The 18,817-nt window shown below is 47.2% G+C and overlaps 1 protein-coding gene across 1 annotated transcript in view; it reads right to left on the minus strand.

Annotated features, from left to right (window-relative positions):
- Window positions 1–18,817, minus strand: part of XRCC5 (X-ray repair cross complementing 5) — a 145,074-nt gene that overhangs the window by 16,844 nt on the left and 109,413 nt on the right. The window contains exon 16 of the mRNA XM_089659323.1: window positions 12,887–12,956. Coding sequence (XP_089515449.1) covers window positions 12,887–12,956 — 70 coding nt within the window. The remainder of the gene's footprint in view (window positions 1–12,886; window positions 12,957–18,817) is intronic.

The raw sequence follows: 18,817 nt of genomic DNA on the forward strand, positions 1-18,817 counted from the left end.
CTGTAAAAACGTGAGATGCGTGTGGCACAATGTGTAACAGAGACAGGAATTTGGCACTATGTGTAATAAAGAGAGGGATGTTACACTGTGTTTAACAGAGAAAGGCATGTTGCACTAAAAGTAACAGAAAAATATGCATGTGGCACAATGTGTAATAAAGAGATAGACATGTGGCACTGTGCATAAGAGAGAAATGAATGTAGCACAGTGCATGAAAGAGAGACGCATGTGGCACAGTGTGTAATAAAGAGGCATGTAGCACTGTTTAAAAGAAAAAAACAAGGGGCACAATAAGTAACAAAAAAAGATAAGTGCCACTGTGTGTAACAAAGAATAATTCACATGGCACAGTGTGTAATAGAGAGAGGCATGTGGCACCATGGGTAACAGAGAAAGACAGGTAGCATTGTGTGTACCAGAAAAAGACATGTAGCCCTGTGGGTTATACAGTGAGGAACAGAAGTATTTGAACACCCTGCGATTTTGCAAGTTCTCCCACTTAGAAATCATGGAGGGGTCTGAAATTCACATTGTAGGTGCATTCCCACTCTGAGAGACAGAATTTAAAAAAAAAAAAATTCAGGAGATCACATTGTATGATTTGTAAAGAATGTATTTGTCTCGCACTGCTGAACAGAAGTATTTGAACCCCTGAGAAGATCCGTGTTAATATTTGGTACAGAAGCCTTTGTTTTCAATTACAGAGGTCAGACATTTCCTGTAGTTCTTGGCCAGGTTTGCGCTGCAACAGGGATTTTGGCCGACTCCTCCACACAGATCTCCTCTAGATCTGTCAGGTTTCGGGGCTGTCGCTGAGCAACACAGAGTTTCAGCTCCTTCCAAAGATGTTCTATTGGATTTAGGTCTGGAGACTGGCTAGGCCACTCCAGAACCTTGATATGCTTCTTACGGAGCCACTCCTTGGTTATCCTGGCTGGGTGCTTCGGGTCGTTGTCATGTTGGAAGACCCAGCCATGACCCATCTTCAATGCTCTGACTGAGGGAAGGAGGTTGTTACTCAAAATCTCACAATAAATGGCCCCATTCATCCTCTCCTTAATACAGTGCAGTCGTCCTGTCCCCTTTGCAGAAAAGCACCCCCAAAGCATGATGTTAAAACCCCCATGCTTCACAGTAGGGATGGTGTTCTTGGGATGCAACTCATCCTTTTTCCTCCAAACACGACGAGTGAAGTTTAGATCAAAAAGTTCTACTTTGGTCTCATCTGACCACATGACTTTCTCCCATGCCTCCTCTGGATCATCCAGATGGTCATTGACAAACCTCAGATGGGCCTGGACATGTGATGACTTGAGCAGGGGAACCTTCCGTGCAACGCATGATTTGAAACCATGACGGCGTAGTGTCCTACCGTCAGTGACCTTTGAAACTGTGGTCCCAGCTCTCTTCATGTCATTGACTAGCTCCTCCCTTGTAGTTCTGGGCTAATTCCTCACCTTTCTTATCATCAGTGATACCCCACGAGGTGAGATCTTGCATGGAGCCCCAGTCCGAGGGAGACTGACAGTCGTCTTTAGCCTCTTCCATTTTCTAACAATTGCTCCAACAGTTGCTCTATTTTCAAGTTGCTTGGCAATTGCCCCGTAGTCCTTTCCAGCCTTGTGGAGGTCCACAATGTTGTCTCTGGTGTCTTTTAACAGCTCTTTGGTCTTGCCCATGGTAGTAGTTGGCGTCTGACTGACTGTGGGGTGAACAGGTGTCTTTAAAGAGCTCAGACAGGTGCTGCTAAGTTAGCTTAATGAGTGGAGTAGAGGTGGACTTTTGAAAGGCGCAGTAACAGGTCTTTGAGAGCCAGAATTCTTGCTGTTTCTTAGGTGTTCAAATACTTCTGTTCAGCAGTGCAAGACAAATAAATTCTTTAAAAATCATACAATGTGATTTCCTGAATTTTTTTTTTAATTCTGTCTCTCAGAGTGGGAATGACACCTACAATGTGAATTTCAGACCCCTCCATGAGTTCTAAGTGGGAGAACTTTCAAAATCGCAGGGTGTTCAAATACTTCTGTTCCTCACTGTAGAGGCATGTGGCAAAAGAGTGGTAACATGTAATAAGAGATGTGTTAATAGAGAGCGATATGTGCCACTGTGTGTAACAGAGAGAGGCATATGGCACTGTGTGTAACAGGGAGAGGCATATGACACTGTGTGTAACAGGGAGAGGCATATGACACTGTGTGTAACAGGGAGAGGCATATGGCACTGTGTGTAACAGGGAGAGGCATATGGCACTGTGTGTAACAGGGAGAGGCATATGGCACTGTGTGTAACAAATAGAGGCATGTGGCACAATGTTCAATAGAGGCATGTGGCACAGTGTGTAACAGACAAAGACATGGCACTATAAGTAGGAGACAGAAGGATATGGCACTGTGTGTAAGACAAAGAAGCATATAGCATGTTGTGTAATATAGAGGGACATGTGGCACTAGATGTAACAGAGAGAGATTAAAAAAAAAGGCAGTGTGTAAAAGAGAGAGGCATGTGGCACTGTTCATAACGGAAAGACGCACGTGGCACTGTGTGTAACAGGGGCAGACACTGCAAGCATTACAAGGGAAATAAATCTTTCACCCCCATCCCCCCCAAACCACATGATCTCATCTGATAAGATTTCTTGCGATAGATTTTCTTTTTGGTATGATTTGCCTTAAACCTCGTGTACAACCACATTGGAAACACGAGGCAAGATGCAAACTTTCTGTTTTACGTTTCTAACGATCGTCTCTCTGCGTAGAGTATTTTTCATACGGCATTTCAAGGTTTAGTAAATCCTAATGACTATTACCGGCTTTTAATTACTTGCCAATTTTACAATACGGCTCCGTCTCTTATTTTCTGAACTCCCGGCTACACTATCCCACCCCGCAGCTCCATTGTTATAGCACAATAAAATGAAGAAAAAAAGACGGCACAGGCTACCTGAACCCTGGAAATGTCGCTTTCTGAGTATTCCATTAGCAGCGATAAGCGACAAAACCCGTTACACTTTTAACACTCGGCTTCCCGTGTCACAGTTTAACTTTCCGGCATTAAATCTGGCGCAGTTACATGCCGCAGTCTCTTAAGTGAAAAACCATAAAAACGTTACTTAGACGCCCCCACTCTGCCCCTTTATTAGTTCACAAAATGTCTCCCCACTGGAGTGTTAAATTAAAACCTCAGGCACTGATGTACAGATAGCAGTTTCCCCGTGATGTGGGGGAATAGAGAAGGAGGTTCACAGTATGAGCTAAAACAGATCTTGGCTACACAAAGGAAGCCAATATATGGAGGGTAATGCACCCCCTGCAGCCATTAATAAGGATATTAGAAGTCAACGAGCAGTTCTGCGACCACATAAAAGACCACTTGGCTTCAAGCTTTCATACGTACATGGAACTCTGATTTCCCACCATATAAATGATGGCTGGGAGTGTATTATCCTATGCGAGGTCTTGTTCACATGGGGAGTTCTACAGTATATGCCCGTATGAGGCCATGTTTGCCTGCGAGGGGATGCACAAGTCTTCCGGGCCTTCCTATGCAGGTAGTCTCATTGATGTCAATTGGGTTGCATCGCTTAGCAAGGACACAGTCGCTGATTCCAATTTGGCATCCATCTGAGTGTGGGTCCTAGAACGCAACGTGAATTAGTGGACAAGAACCTGCAACCGCATGGATCTCAGATTGGGAGCAGCAGCTGTGTATGTGCAGCCGCCGTAACTCAACTGACATCAATGGGACTACCTGCATGGGGAAACACAGAACCCCCATGCCTTCCAGTGCAGGTAACCTCACAAGGGCTTACGCCATAAAACACCTCATGTGAATGAGCTGCCTACACACTGATAAGTGTGTGGTCATTACTGCGCTATTGCTTCTTGGGATGGGAGGAATTCCTCCAACCACCTTGTTTGCATAGTTTAGGGATCTCCAAACCTTCTAAACAAAGGGCCAGTTTATGGTCCTTCAAGCTTTAGGGGGGGGCAGACTGTGGCCAGTGGGAGTAGAAAATGCCCTGGTATCCGTGGAGGTAAACAATGCCTCATCGTTGGTTTTAATAGGAGGAATAGTGACCCATTGTATCAGTAGAAGGAATGTTGCTCCATCATTGGTGTCAGTGGATTGTATGGTGCCCCATATCATTGGTGTAAGTTGACGGAATGGTGCCCCAAGGGCCGAATATAGGAAAGGGCCACATCCAGGCATCCAGCAGGAAACCCAACAGCCCAGTGGGAGCACCGATTATGAGTGTTAAAAGGGAACTCCAGCTAAAGCATCTGTAAGGCCTTTTTCACACGTGGCAAAATCTGCTTTACTCAGCAGGGAATCTGTCCGCTGATCTCCTGTAGAGTGGGCAGATAGAACATCCATGTCTGCTCAGTTTACGCAGGGCGGACAGGGACACAGCCTGCTCTGCTCTATGGGCAGTCTGTCCATTTGCACCCGACTGCCCTCTGATCCAATCTTCCTAAACAGAGGGGAACGGATCCCCTTCTGTTTTTTAGCAGACTGCATTGCAGGTAGGCAGGTGTAAAGGGCCACAAGTCCATACAGATACATGGACCATCCAATCAGGTCCACCTGAAAAACTGAAAGGCAGACCTGATCGGCTCATTCGTGTTAAAGGGGCCTTATTTTTACAGTACAGTTGGGCTCATAAGTTTGCAAACCCCTTGGTAGCATTTATAAGATGTGGCCCATGCTTTAGGAAAACATGGGTGATTAGACCAAATATTTTTCTTCTATTTTTAAAGCTGAACTCAGTGAAACATTCAGAACTACCCATGCAGAGGGGCTGCCCATGCAATGCAAGGGTTAAGAATTCAGGATTCCTCCTTTCCGGTTCCACATGCTGCTTTTTAGGCTGTCGGCCATACTCAAACCCGTGCAGAATGCAATGCACGGCCAGGGAGGACGCCAAGGGCCCACCCACAGCACCAAAGGGAAGAGGAGAGTGTGGACGACTGGGGGAGTGAGGGGTAAGGCAAGTAAAAGGTACCCTTGACAAAAAAAGAGCATTTAACCCATGAACCAGAGTTCAAGAACTTGAGTTCAGCTTTAAAGTATAACTAAAGTTATATCATTTTTTTAGCGTTGGACACTGTGGAGGTGGAATAAAACAACTATTGGGTTTTACTGCAGTCTGTGTCCTCGTTAGGAAAATACGCCCTCTCTGTCTTTTTTACCATTATCATCAAAAGTGAAAATGAAGAAAACTCCAAATTTTGGGTTGTCCCCAGAAAAGTAATAGAGGGGAAATTTTCCAATGGGGACACTAGTTCTGGTGACCTGGGGGCCCCAAGAGATTCCATTAATTTGAAAGGATTTCCTCTCATTTCTTGGTTTGGCTATGGGACAGCAAGTGAAGGTAAACTTCTCCAATAAGACACAGATAGCAAAAAAAAAAGTGACGGACTATAACCCTACCTTACTCTATCCAAAGAAAAAAAATGTTTGCTAATCTGATTCATATCAAACTTTTAGGCATCACAGAATAGCAAAGTCATGGCAAACAAAGCAAAGCAACAAAATAAATATAAATTGGTCCTGTTCAAAACTTGTCATATCCTTAGTTCCTAATATTGATTATTGACCCCTTTTAGATCCAATGACAATTTGTTGTCTTGTGACTGAGGCCCTTTTTTTGCTGAGGTGGTAAAAGCTGTCCATTCTTGTTGGAAAAAAGCCTCCAAGCCCTTGGAAAGTCTGAAGAGAACAGGAAAGGTCTGAAGAGAACAGGAAAGGACTGAAGAAGGAGGGGAGTCCTCCAGCAGAGCAGAGTATTTCAGGAGAGGAGAGTTATAGAAGGAGCGGAGTCCTCCAGCGGAGCATTTCAGGAGAGAAGAGCTATAGAGGAAGGAGCGGAGTCCTCACCAGTGCAGAGTATTTCAGGAAAGGAGAGTTATAGAGGAAGGAGCGGAGTCCTCCAGCAGTGCAGAGTATTTCAGGAGAGGAGAGTTATAGAGGAAGGGGGGGGAGTGCTCCAGCAGCACAGAGTATCTCAGGAGAGGAGTTATAGAGGAAGGAGCGGAGTCCTCCAGCAGAGCAGAGTATTTCAGGAGAGGAGAGTTATAGAGGAAGGAGCGGAGTCCTCCAGCAGAGCAGAGTATTTCAGGAGAGGAGAGTTATAGAGGAAGGAGCGGAGTCCTCCAGCAGCGCAGAGTATTTCAGAGGAGGAGAGTTATAGAGGAAGGAGCGGAGTCCTCCAGCAGCGCAGAGTATTTCAGGAGAGGAGAGTTATAGAGGAAGGAGCGGAGTCCTCTAGCAGAGCAGAGTATTTCAGGAGAGGAGGGTTATAGAGGAAGGAGCGGAGTCCTCCAGCAGTGCAGAGTATTTCAGGAGAGGAGAATTATAGAGGAAGGAGCAGAGTCCTCCAGCAGTGCAGAGTATTTCAGGAGAGGAGTTATAGAGGAAGGAGCAGAGTCCTCCAGCAGTGCAGAGTATTTCAGGAGAGGAGAGTTATAGAGGAAGGAGCGGAGTCCTCCAGCAGTACAGAGTATTTCAGGAGAGGAGAGTTATAGAGGAAGGAGCAGAGTCCTCCAGCAGTGCAGAGTATTTCAGGAGAGGAGTTATAGAGGAAGGAGCGGAGTCCTCCAGCAGTGCAGAGTATTTCAGGAGAGGAGTTATAGAGGAAGGAGCAGAGTCCTCCAGCAGTACAGAGTGTAACAGCGTATACCCAGAGATGGACGCGGTTCAACCATTTAGGTTTCAACCTCCATCTTGGCTAAGGGATTAACTGTCCTGACACATATATTTCTCCCTTATCCTTCCCCCACCCCTCCCTCTCACTGAGAGGAGAAATTTGGCCAGTGTGTGTGTGTACTGTTCATTGGTCACTGGCCAGCAACGAAATCTCTAGCTAGGTGCCGAGATGTCTGTGAAAGCTGTACCCTTTCTCACCTAGGAAGAGATAGGACCAGCTTTCCCAAGAGAGCTGGAGTCTCCCTGGCCAAAGTACCTGTGTAATTTCACACCTCGTGAAGGGATAGAGGAGCCTTCCCAGGAGTTGAAGGGACTCTGAGCTAATAAACCTAGCTCAGCATAGGTGACAGAATTAGATGAACACTTCTCAAATCAATTTTTCCCCTATGTCTCATATCTTGAAATATGAGAGACTTACATAAAATCTGGACACCTCATCAGATGGCCAATGAGCTGGCAAACAGTTTGATGGGTCACTCGCTTAGCTCGGACCATCAGGGAAGCCAAAACAGAGAACTCGTGAACCGTGCAATATATAATTTTATAATTCATATCTAAATAATCCTCAGACTTGTCTGCATAATATTATACCCGCGGGTGAACTGTCGCTTGTGCAGATGGAAAGTTATGGACCAGAATATGAATTATGAAAGATGTGTGCTCCAGTTTAGGGTTCCACCTGACGATCCCTCCCTAAACAGGGGATTGGTCTTTTACTTCAGAACCACCCCCTGCTGGGAAACTTTAAAGCAGGCTGTCAAGCCTAAGAGTAATAAGTTGAAGACATCTCCAATTTTTAACATCAATATACCACCTGGGGAGACCTGTGTCTTTCGCTCTGAAACGTGATCTGCTTACAACTTAACCCTTTAACTTCTCCCTGTTATCTCTTTGCTGTGCTATATATATATATATATATATATATATATATATATCTTACTTACATCTTCTCTGTAAAAATTTTTATTGCACATGTTTGACCCTTTTAGTAATAAATCTCTCTTTCTGAAAGTGTTGAACTGTTTCTATAGCTCTTAATTGCAATTTACAAATCCCTGCCTTTAAAGAGACGCTACTGTTTGTATTAACCCTCTGTATAACAGGTCTGTATTATGACCAGGTTATGCAGTCGATTATATCAACCATCATAGTGTTATAGCTGAATGCCGAGTTTCCTCTTTCTCTGATCAAAAAGGAGGTCTTGGCAGTGTGAAGGGGTTAATTGCGTAATTAACCTGACCCAGTAACAATCGATTCAGGCTGCTGGCACATCGATCGGTATCCATTAGCTGGAAATCGCTGTGTAGGGTGCAGCTGGGTGTGGCATTGTTACGCACGTCACATCACGGTTGTAGATCGGTTATTCCTTTGGTCACGAGTTCGGTGAGAAGGTCTGGGGTCTGACGCTGCGATCGTGACACAGAGCATTTCAGGAGAGGAGAATTATAGAGGAAGGAGCAGAGTCCTCCAGCAGTGCAGAGTATTTCAGGAGAGGAGAATTATAGAGGAAGGAGCGGAGTCCTCCAGCAGTGCAGAGTATTTCAGGAGAGGAGAGTTATAGAGGAAGGAGCGGAGTCCTCCAGCAGTGCAGAGTATTTCAGGAGAGGAGAGTTGTAGAGGAAGGAGCGGAGTCCTCCAGCAGCGCAGAGTATTTCAGGAGAGGAGAGTTATAGAGGAAGGAGCGGAGTCCTCCAGCAGCGCAGAGTATTCCAGGAGAGGAGAGTTATAGAGGAAGGAGCGGAGTCCTCCAGCAGCGCAGAGTATTTCAGGAGAGGAGAGTTATAGAGGAAGGAGCGGAGTCCTCCAGCAGCGCAGAGTATTCCAGGAGAGGAGAGTTATAGAGGAAGGAGCGGAGTCCTCCGGCAGTACAGAGCATTTCAGAGGAGGAGAGTTGACAGTGGAAGAAAGTTCTTACTAGAGTGCAATACTACAAGGCAGAAAGTCTGGGGACGCCCCCATGGCTGCCTCCCTGTCTCTCCCCAGCACTGAGCAATAAAGCACACACACTGGGCACATCAACACACAATGAAAACCAAGAACAGACACAGTATATCAGGCTGGGAAAGTGTGAAGTCGCCTCATTCACCTTGTGTAATCACCATACATCTCAGGAATGACACCCTCAGCCCTGCCAAGCTCCACCATACATCCATCTCTCATCCAGCACCTGCCGGCATTGATGAAATAAAAATAAAAAGTCCAGGCGGCTGTATTTTATATTTTTGGAGGCACGGCGCTCGACCAGTTGCTGCTGCATACAGCTGCAGAAGATCCTCGGAGAGACGTCAATTTTTTGTCATCACAAAGAAAAATAAAAAATAAAAAGAAGAAAGCCATTGTTGAAAGAAAGCCATAAGAAGTCCCGTTGGCAGTTTGAGAGAAGCCATGTAGGGGACACGTGTTCGTTCACCTTTTATGTTTTTCTGAAAAAGTGAACAAACCCTTTAAGCTGGCCATACACTGTTAGTTATTTTTTTTAGTTCAGCCTGTGGGCTGAACGACAAAAAAACAGAAAAGGTTCATCTACCTACAAACTATGTGGATGCAGGAATCCCCGTTTCACCCTGAAACAATTTATTCTGACAGCGGTACTCACCATTGGCAGGATACATTGATCAGCGGCTGCAGCCACTGATCGAGAAATGTTTTCCAGCATGTCCCTTCGCATGCGTTGCCCGGTTCACGTAGTCCTTGCTTCATAAGCCAGTTATAGACTGGGGAGGGTGCCATGTTTTACTTTACTGTTGATTTTGAGGTGAGTGGGTGCCCTGGCTGCCATTGTGCTACATGCTGGGTGTCCTTTGCACTCCTGTACCTTTAAGAGGGGTGGGCTCCCTGATGTGCACCTTCCCTTGATCTATCCTTTAACCACTTCCCGTCCGGCCCATGTATATAAACGGCTGGACGGTGGCACTGCAGGGTCGGGTGGCCGTTTATAAATGGCCTCCCCGCACCCTGCTTGTGCGTGCTCCGCGATCCGGTGCCCACTGTGTCCTCTGGACACAGTGAAACACCGATCGTCGGACGGGACCTCTGTACGAGGTCCCGATCATGTGATCACTGATTGGCCAATCAGTGATCACATGCAAAGTAGTAAGCAAGATGTCACTTCTGACATCATTGCTTACTACGTGTGAAATCTGTGAATGATCACAGAGGTCACATGGTACAAGGCTATTCACAACAGCTTTGTACCATGTGACAAGCTGTGACCAATCACAGCTCACACAGTAGTTCTCAATGGCTGCAAGAATGCAGACAGAGAGAAAGAGAAGTGATTGCTTTTACATCCTATATGAGTGTAAAAGCAATCAGTGTAAAAAAAAAAAAAATCTTCATCACCCCCCACAAGTAGTACAGTGTCACAGGTGACACTGTACTGTTAGGGTGACAGTATGTAAAATAAATACATAAAAATATAAAAAAAAAATAAAAAAGTAAATAAAAATGTTTAAAAATCATAATTTTTGGTAATAAACTAATTTGGCTTATTTTATTTTTTTTTACTAAAAAGATAACGGAATACATTTCGGCCAAGATTTATGATGGAATATTATTTATTTGCAAAATTTTATAAGGAAAACACTTTTTTTCAAAATATTTGGACGTTTTCATTTACATAGCAAAAAAAATAAAAATCCCAGCGGTGAATAAATACCACCAAAATAAAGTTTTATCTGTCTCAAAAAAATGGTAAAAAATTCATATGGTTACAGTGTTGCATGACCGCGCAATTGTCATTCAAAGTGTGATAGCGCTGAAAGCTGAAAATTGGCCTGGACAGGAAGGGGGTAAAAGTGTCCGGACTGGAAGGGGGTGAAAGTGTCCGGACTGGAAGGGGGGGAAAGTGTCCGGACTGGAAGGGGGGGGAAGTGTCCGGACTGGAAGGGGGGGAAAGTGTCCGGACTGGAAGGGGGGGAAAGTGTCCGGACTGGAAGGGGGGGAAAGTGTCCGGACTGGAAGTGGTTAAATGCAAGTGCCTCTACTATGGGGGCTCTCAAATTTGTAGAGTTAGGACCACAGAATACCAGGGTGCCGTGACGTGGCTCTGTGGCTTACGTATGTATTTGCAAATGTGTGCTAACTAAACCCCTGTTTTTAACGCATACTGTTAGACAGGATAATTTGAATGTTGGCAAGGTGGCTGGCGAGTTGATTTTTGAACCCTTTTTTTATTTTCCTTTTTTATTGCCCTTCAACAGATCAACTACTGACCACACACTCCTGGCTAGGTTGGACGAATTTTTCAGTGTATGGTCAGCTTTAGCTATTATGGGGTTGATTTACTAAAGGCAAACAGACTGTGTACTTTGCAAGTGCTGTTGCACTCTACAAGGTGCAGTTGCTCCTGAGCTTAATAAATGAGAGGAAGCTCTGACTTCCCTCATCCAATCATGTACAAGCAAAATGTTTTTTTTTTTTTTTTCCTTGCACGTGATTGGGTATCCTTTCCCAAGTGAAGCTTTACCTCATTTACTAAGCTCTGGAGCAACTGCAGAGTGCACAGTCTATTTGCCTTTCAGAAATCAACCCCTGAACAGGCTGACAGAAGTGCACTGGGAGAGGAATAGTGAAGCCTATATAGGTAATGATCCCCCCCCCTTTCATGCACAAATATGAACTGCATCTTTGGTACATTTGTACCTCCTTTCTCAATCCTTGATCTTCAATGTTCAAACCATAGATCTTTTAGCAAAAATGTCCATTTTTGTAGTGAAAATGGGTAAGCTGTACTCTGCTGGATCACAGGAGGCTGTCACAAGTACAACTCACCCACAGGAACAAATGGGGCACCGGTACACATGTACACTGGGAGGGGGACCCGGGGAGGATGACTTTGCTGTAAAAGCTGTATGGCCCTAGGCAGAACTGCACAGTGAAGATCACCAGATCAAGGAGGAAAAGGGAAATGTTTGTCCAGGTGGGGCGGCACTCGCAGGGAATTGATTAACCTCTTGCGATCCGCGTTATAGCCGAATGATGGCTACAGTGCGGTTGTCCAGTTGTGGGAGGGCATCATATGACGTCCTCCCAGAACGCGCCCTCGCTTGCACTCGGCAATCTCCGTGATCGCAGTATCCTACGGACACAGCTGATCACATGATGTGGTAAAAGGCCAACCAGAGCAGCCTTTTACCATGTGATCAGCTGTGTCCAATGACACAGCAGATCACCAGGTAAAATCAGTTACCGGTTATTGGCTGCATTTTCCTCACGCTGTCACACCGAGAGGAAAGTACTGCCGATAACCGGCAATTGTCAGAAGACGGAACGGCACCGATCATCAGTGCGCTGATGATCAGTGCCCAGCAGTGCTGCCCACCAGTGCCCAGCAGTGACGCCCACAAGTGCCCAGCAGTGACGCCCACCAGTGCCCAGCAGTGACGCCCACCAGTGCCCAGCAGTGACGCCCACCAGTGCCCAGCAGTGACGCCCACCAGTGCCCAGCCGTGCACCCAACCTGTGCCCAGCAGTGCCACCCACCAGTGCCTAGTAGTGCCACTAACCTGTGCCCAGCAGTGCCACCCACAAGTGCCCAGCAGTGCCTAGTAGTGCCACCCACAAGTGCCCAGCAGTGCCTAGTAGTGCCACCAACCTGTGCCCAGCAGTGCCGCCCACCAGTGCCCAGCCGTGCACCCAACCTGTGCCCAGCAGTGCCACCCACCAGTGCCTAGTAGTGCCACTAACCTGTGCCCAGCAGTGCCACCCACAAGTGCCCAGCAGTGCCTAGTAGTGCCACCCACAAGTGCCCAGCAGTGCCTAGTAGTGCCACCCACAAGTGCCCAGCAGTGCCTAGTAGTGCCACCAACCTGTGCCCAGCAGTGCCACCCACCAGTGCCCAGCAGTGCCACCTATCCGTGCCGCCACTCAGTGCCCATCTGTGCTGCCTATCAGTGCAACCTCATCAACGCACATCAGTGACAGAGAAAAATTACCTGTTTGCAAAATTTTATAATAGAAACAAAAAAAAAACTTTTTTTTTTTCAAATGCTTTGCTCTTTTTTTGTTTATATGATATGGGTACAGTGTTGCATGACAGCGCAATTGTCATTCAAAGTGCAACAGCGCTGAAAGCTGAAAATTGGTCTGGGAACCAAGGGGGTAGAAGTGCCCGGCAGGGAAGGGGTTCAAGGACAATTGTATGAAGAGTGCATTTATCCCATACATAGAAGTAACTCACCGTCCTGGAAGTTCATGTTTTTCTGCCTGACCAAAGCCTGGAAGTCTTCCACCGGATTCACACTGCCCACCTGAAACAAGAGGCTAACTGATCATCACAAATAAAATGTCTTCAGTCATTATTTTCAAAAGCAAGGTCTCCTTCAGTCAGCCCGATGCAGGTGGGTCCCCTTCTGTGCCCTATAGGATTGATCCCATGGCTGTAGAGCCGCTCTGATCACTTCTATAGAAAAGCTTATCCCTTGCTGGATATTTTGGTACCGGGATGATAGCTGCAGCCATCTTCCCAGTATAGCCACTTCTACCTGAGGATGTACGGGTCTGTCCTAAGCGGATAAAGTAGTAAAAGTGAACACACAAACAGAATGCAAATACTAGTACTGCACTGAAATGAAAATTCTGATTTCGTAACTGAAACCGAAAATTCAGGATGCACTTGGCTGAAAACTTAAATGTGCAGGGATGGAAATGACTCCACTGGATCTTGGTCTGGGTGTCGGGATGGGGATGACTCCTCTGGTCTGGGTGTCGGGATGGGGATGACTCCTCTGGTCTGGGTGTCGGGATGGGGATGACTCCTCTGGTCTGGGTGTCGGGATGGGGATGACTCCTCTGGTCTGGGTGTCGGGATGGGGATGACTCCTCTGGTCTGGGTGTCGGGATGGGGATGACTCCTCTGGTCTGGGTGTCGGGATGGGGATGACTCCTCTGGTCTGGGTGTCGGGATGGGGATGACTCCTCTGGTCTGGGTGTCGGGATGGGGATGACTCCTCTGGTCTGGGTGTCGGGATGGGGATGACTCCTCTGGTCTGGGTGTCGGGATGGGGATGACTCCTCTGGTCTGGGTGTCGGGATGGGGATGACTCCTCTGGTCTGGGTGTCGGGATGGGGATGACTCCTCTGGTCTGGGTGTCGGGATGGGGATGACTCCTCTGGTCTGGGTGTCGGGATGGGGATGACTCCTCTGGTCTGGGTGTCGGGATGGGGATGACTCCTCTGGTCTGGGTGTCGGGATGGGGATGACTCCTCTGGTCTGGGTGTCGGGATGGGGATGACTCCTCTGGTCTGGGTGTCGGGATGGGGATGACTCCTCTGGTCTGGGTGTCGGGATGGGGATGACTCCTCTGGCCTGGGTGTCAGGATGGGGATGACTCCTCTGGCCTGGGTGTCAGGATGGGGATGACTCCTCTGGCCTGGGTGTCAGGATGGGGATGACTCCTCTGGCCTGGGTGTCAGGATGGGGATGACTCCTCTGGCCTGGGTGTCAGGATGGGGATGACTCCTCTGGCCTGGGTGTCAGGATGGGGATGACTCCTCTGGCCTGGGTGTCGGGATGGGGATGACTCCTCTGGTCTGGGTGTCGGGATGGGGATGACTCCTCTGGTCTGGGTGTCGGGATGGGGATGACTCCTCTGGTCTGGGTGTCGGGATGGGGATGACTCCTCTGGTCTGGGTGTCAGGATGGGGATGACTCCTCTGGTCTGGGTGTCAGGATGGGGATGACTCCTGTGGTCTGGGTGTCAGGATGGGGATGACTCCTCTGGCCTGGGTGTCAGGATGGGGATGACTCCTCTGGTCTGGGTGTCAGGATGGGGATGACTCCTCTGGTCTGGATGTCAGGATGGGGATGACTCTTGTGGTCTGGGTATCAGAACAGGGAGGGACTGATCTCGGGGGTCAGTGTGGATGAAGCCTGGGGATAGGACAGCACATATACCCTGGATGGGGCCCGATATGCTCCCCCTCCCACACACACCAGTCAGTGTCCTGGCTGAGCTGCGCACTTATCTCCGGCACCGTGCTTCCCCCCCCTTTCCCCCTGCAGGTGATCCCTAGGCCTGGCCAGAGCCCACAGGCCGCTTTCAGTGAGCTCTATGACATTATGGAGGCTGCGCAGCATCCCCAGCCTGACCGCGATGGAAAACAGAGGACTAGACAGCCCTGACGGTGCCCAGCCAATCGCCAGTCGGCTTGAATGGCCCCAGCCAAACAGACGACGGGATGACCAAGACAGCGTGGCTCAGGCTGCCTAGAAAGTAAAATCAGCGGGCTGTTGGCTGCCAGACGTGCACTAGAAGGGCGAGCCGGAGGGCTAAGTTTGTAGGAGAGGCAGGGCTAACCCAGGAGCATTAGCTTTACTATTTTCGGAGGCCACTATCGGCACCACGCCAATAACCACATTCTTCGGACAATAATGTTCGGTGGCTCATATGTCGGTGCATCCCTAGAAAATACAGCGGATATAGAAAAGAATCCCCCACCCTTTATAATAATCACCTTTTGTTGCTTTGCAGCCTGAAATGAAGACAGACACAGTTTTTGTTTTATCCAGCTGTATATATCCAGTGCAACTTATAACATCCAAGTGAAAAATATAACACCAACATGTCAGAATTTTTTTTTTTAAATTCAAAAACAGAATCACTGAGTGGGAAAAAGGACCACCTCCTTGTGTCAGTACTTTGTTGAACTTTAATTCCAGCCTTTAGTCTGTTGGGATTTGTCTCTACTAACTTTGCACATCTAGACTTCTCAATATTTGCCCGCTTTTCTTTGCAGAACGGCTCGAGTTCAGTTGCATTTGATGGCGACCGTTTGTGGACTGCAGTCTTCAAGTCATTCCACAGATCCTCAATGGGATTTAAGTCCGGGCTCTGACTAGGCCATGCAAGGACATTCACCTTCTCCTCCTCCAACCACTGGGGGTGCTGTGTGCTTTGGCTCATTGTCATGTTGGAAGGTAACCCTTCTTCCCATTGACAACTGTCTGGCAGAAGGCAGCAGATTTTCCTCAGGAATTTGATGGTATTTTGCCCTGTCCATTTTCCTTCAATTCTGACAAGTGCTCCAGTCCCTGCTGCAGAGAACCCCCCATAACAGGGTATTCCCCCCCACATAACAGGGTATTCCCCCCTCCCCCCCATAACAAGGCATTCCTTCCTCCATAACAAGGCATTCCCTGCTTTCCTCCATAACAGGGTATCCCCCCCCTCCATAACAAGGCATTCCCCCCTCCATAACAAGGCATTCCCTGCTCCCCTCCATAACAGGGTATTGCCCCTCCCCCCCATAACAAGGCATTCCCTGCTCCCCTCCATAACAGGGTATTCCCCCCCCCCCCCATAACAAGGCATTCCCCCCTCCCCTCCATAACAGGGTATTCCCCCCCCCCCCCATAACAAGGCATTCCCCCTCCCCTCCATAACAAGGCATTCCCCCTCCCCTCTATAACAAGGCATTCCCCCCTCCCCTCCATAACAAGGTATTCCCCCCCTCCCCTCCATAACAAGGTATTCCCCCCCTCCCCTCCATAACAAGGTATTCCCCCCCTCCCCTCCATAACAAGGTATCTCCCCCCCCCCCCATAACAGGGTATTCCCCCCTCCCCTCCATAACAGGGTATTCCCCCCTCCCCTCCATAACAGGGTATTCCCCCCCCCCCCACGCTTTACTGTAGGAATGGTGGGATTTGGATGGTGAGATGGATTGGATTTCCGCCAGACATATTTAGAGTTGAGGCCAAAACATTCAATTTCACTCTCATCAGACCAGAACACCTTGTTCCATGCAGCCTCAGAATCTTCAAGGTGCGTTTTGGCAAAGCTCAGTGGTGACTACATGTGGCCTTTCTTGAGGAGCGGCTTTTTCTTGCACCCCTCCCATACAAGCCACATTTGTGGAGGATTTGTGATATTGGTGTCACACAATGACCACTCTTTGTCATCAATTCCTGACACGGCTTCAGAGTAGCTGTAGGCCTCTTGGAAGCCTCTCTGACCAGTTTCCTCCTGGCTCTTCCATCCAGTTTGGAGCAACGCCTGATTCAGGGAGGGTCTGTGTTCTACCAAATACCTTCCACTTCTTCATAACAGACTTCACTCTGCTTCTGGGCATTGATGAAGCCTTTGGAATTTTTTGGGCTCCATCTCCTGCCTTGTGCCTGTCCACAACTTTATCCCAGATATCTTTTGATAGTGCCTGGCCACACCTAGTTGATTGTTTGCTTCAGTAGCACTACCAGGGACAGAAATGCTCCAGGAAATCTATTTTCATGCTGAGCTAATCAAAACAACCACAGCTGAAAGTCAAATGACTTTGTGTGCCAATGAGAAGGTGATGAGCTACACCTGATTGAGTTTACAAGTCATTTTTAGTGGGGCGGTGATCCTTTTTCAACAACAGTGATTTTAATTTTCATTTTTTTTCTGACATGTTGGTGCTCTATCTTTCACTTAGATGTGAATACAGCTGGATAAAACAAAAACCGTGTCTGTCTTCATTTCAGGCAGCAAAGCAACAAAATGTGATTATTTTAAAGGGGGTGATTCTTTTCTATACCCATGCAAATCTGAACCAATAGCACACGTGTCAGCATTACCAAATCACATTGTCATTTTCAATAAACATGACATGAATCAAAACGAACCCCAGCCTAGGCAGCCTCGATCACATGGTCTCAGGCTACCAATCATTACTAGAGAGTCTACTATTTTAGATAAGTGCCAGCTTGGTGTATATAGATCATTACAAGCTACACATAAAAGACATTTTACAATACATTATATCACACTGACAGGATGGTTACTTTAAAGCAGACCTTCACTTAACCACTTGCCGTCCGGCCGCTGTATATAAATGGCCAGACGGTGGCAGTCCAGGGCCGGGTTGCTGTTCATAAACGGCGCCCGCCATCTTGGACTGTGCACGCTCCATGGGAGCGCGCAGCACCGCCCTCCGGTGCCCGCTGTGTTCTCCGGACACAGTGAAACACCGATCGTCGGATTGGACCTCTGTGTGAGGTCCCGATCATGTGATTGCTGATTGGCCAATCAGTGATCACATGCAAAGTAGTAAGCAAGATGTCACTTGTGACATTATTGCTTACTACGTGTGAAATCTGTGAATGATCACAGAGGTCACATGGTACAAGGCTATTCACATCAGCCTTGTACCATGTGACAAGCTGTGACCAATCACAGCTCACACAGTATTTCTCAATGGCTGCAAGAAAGCAGCCAGAGAGAAGAAATTATTGCTTTTACAGCCTTTATGGGTGTAAAAGCAATCAGTGTAAAAAAAAATATCTTCATCACCCCCCACAAGTAGCACAGTGTCACCATGGTGACACTTTACTGCTAGGGTGACAGTATGTAGAAGAAAAAAAAAATATAAAAAAAATAAATAAAAATGTAAAAAAAAATTTCAAAATTATAATTTTTGGTTATAAACGAATTTGGGTTATTTTTTTTTTTTACTAAAAAGATAACTGAATACATTTTGGCCAAGATTCATGATGAAATATTATTTATTTGCAAAATTTTATAAGAAAAACACTTTTTTTTCAAAATTTTTGGACTTTTCATTTATATAGCAAAAAAAAATAAAAATCCCAGCGGTGAATAAATACCACCAAAATAAAGCTTTATCTGTCTCAAAAAAATGATAAAAAATTCATATGGGTACAAGTGTTGCATGACCGCACAATTGTCATTCAAAGTGTGATAGCGCTGAAAGCTGAAAATTGGCCTGGGCAGGAAGGGGGTGAAAGTGTCCGGACATGAAGGGGGGGAAAGTGTCCGGACTGGAAGGGGGGGAAAGTGTCCGGACTGGAAGGGGGGGAAAGTGTCCGGACTGGAAGGGGGGGAAAGTGTCCGGACTGGAAGGGGGGGAAAGTGTCCGGACTGGAAGGGGGGGAAAGTGTCCGGACTGGAAGGGGGGGAAAGTGTCTGGACTTGAAGTAGTTAAAAGTGAATGTACAGCTAATCCGCTTTTCCTCCTTCAATAACATATTTGATTTTTTTATGGACCGATTACCTTTTTCATACAAGTACCAGCCCCATTTACACAATCCTCACCCAGACAGGAAATACATAAGTCTGACCCACCCCCTGCAAACTCCTGTGGCATATGAAGCAAAGCGAAGAAATGTCAC

Source organism: Staurois parvus, unplaced genomic scaffold (assembly GCF_062004578.1).
Source record: "Staurois parvus isolate SC_StPar_1 unplaced genomic scaffold, SC_StPar_1.0 ptg001147l, whole genome shotgun sequence".
In the NCBI taxonomy this organism is placed as follows: domain Eukaryota; kingdom Metazoa; phylum Chordata; class Amphibia; order Anura; family Ranidae; genus Staurois; species Staurois parvus.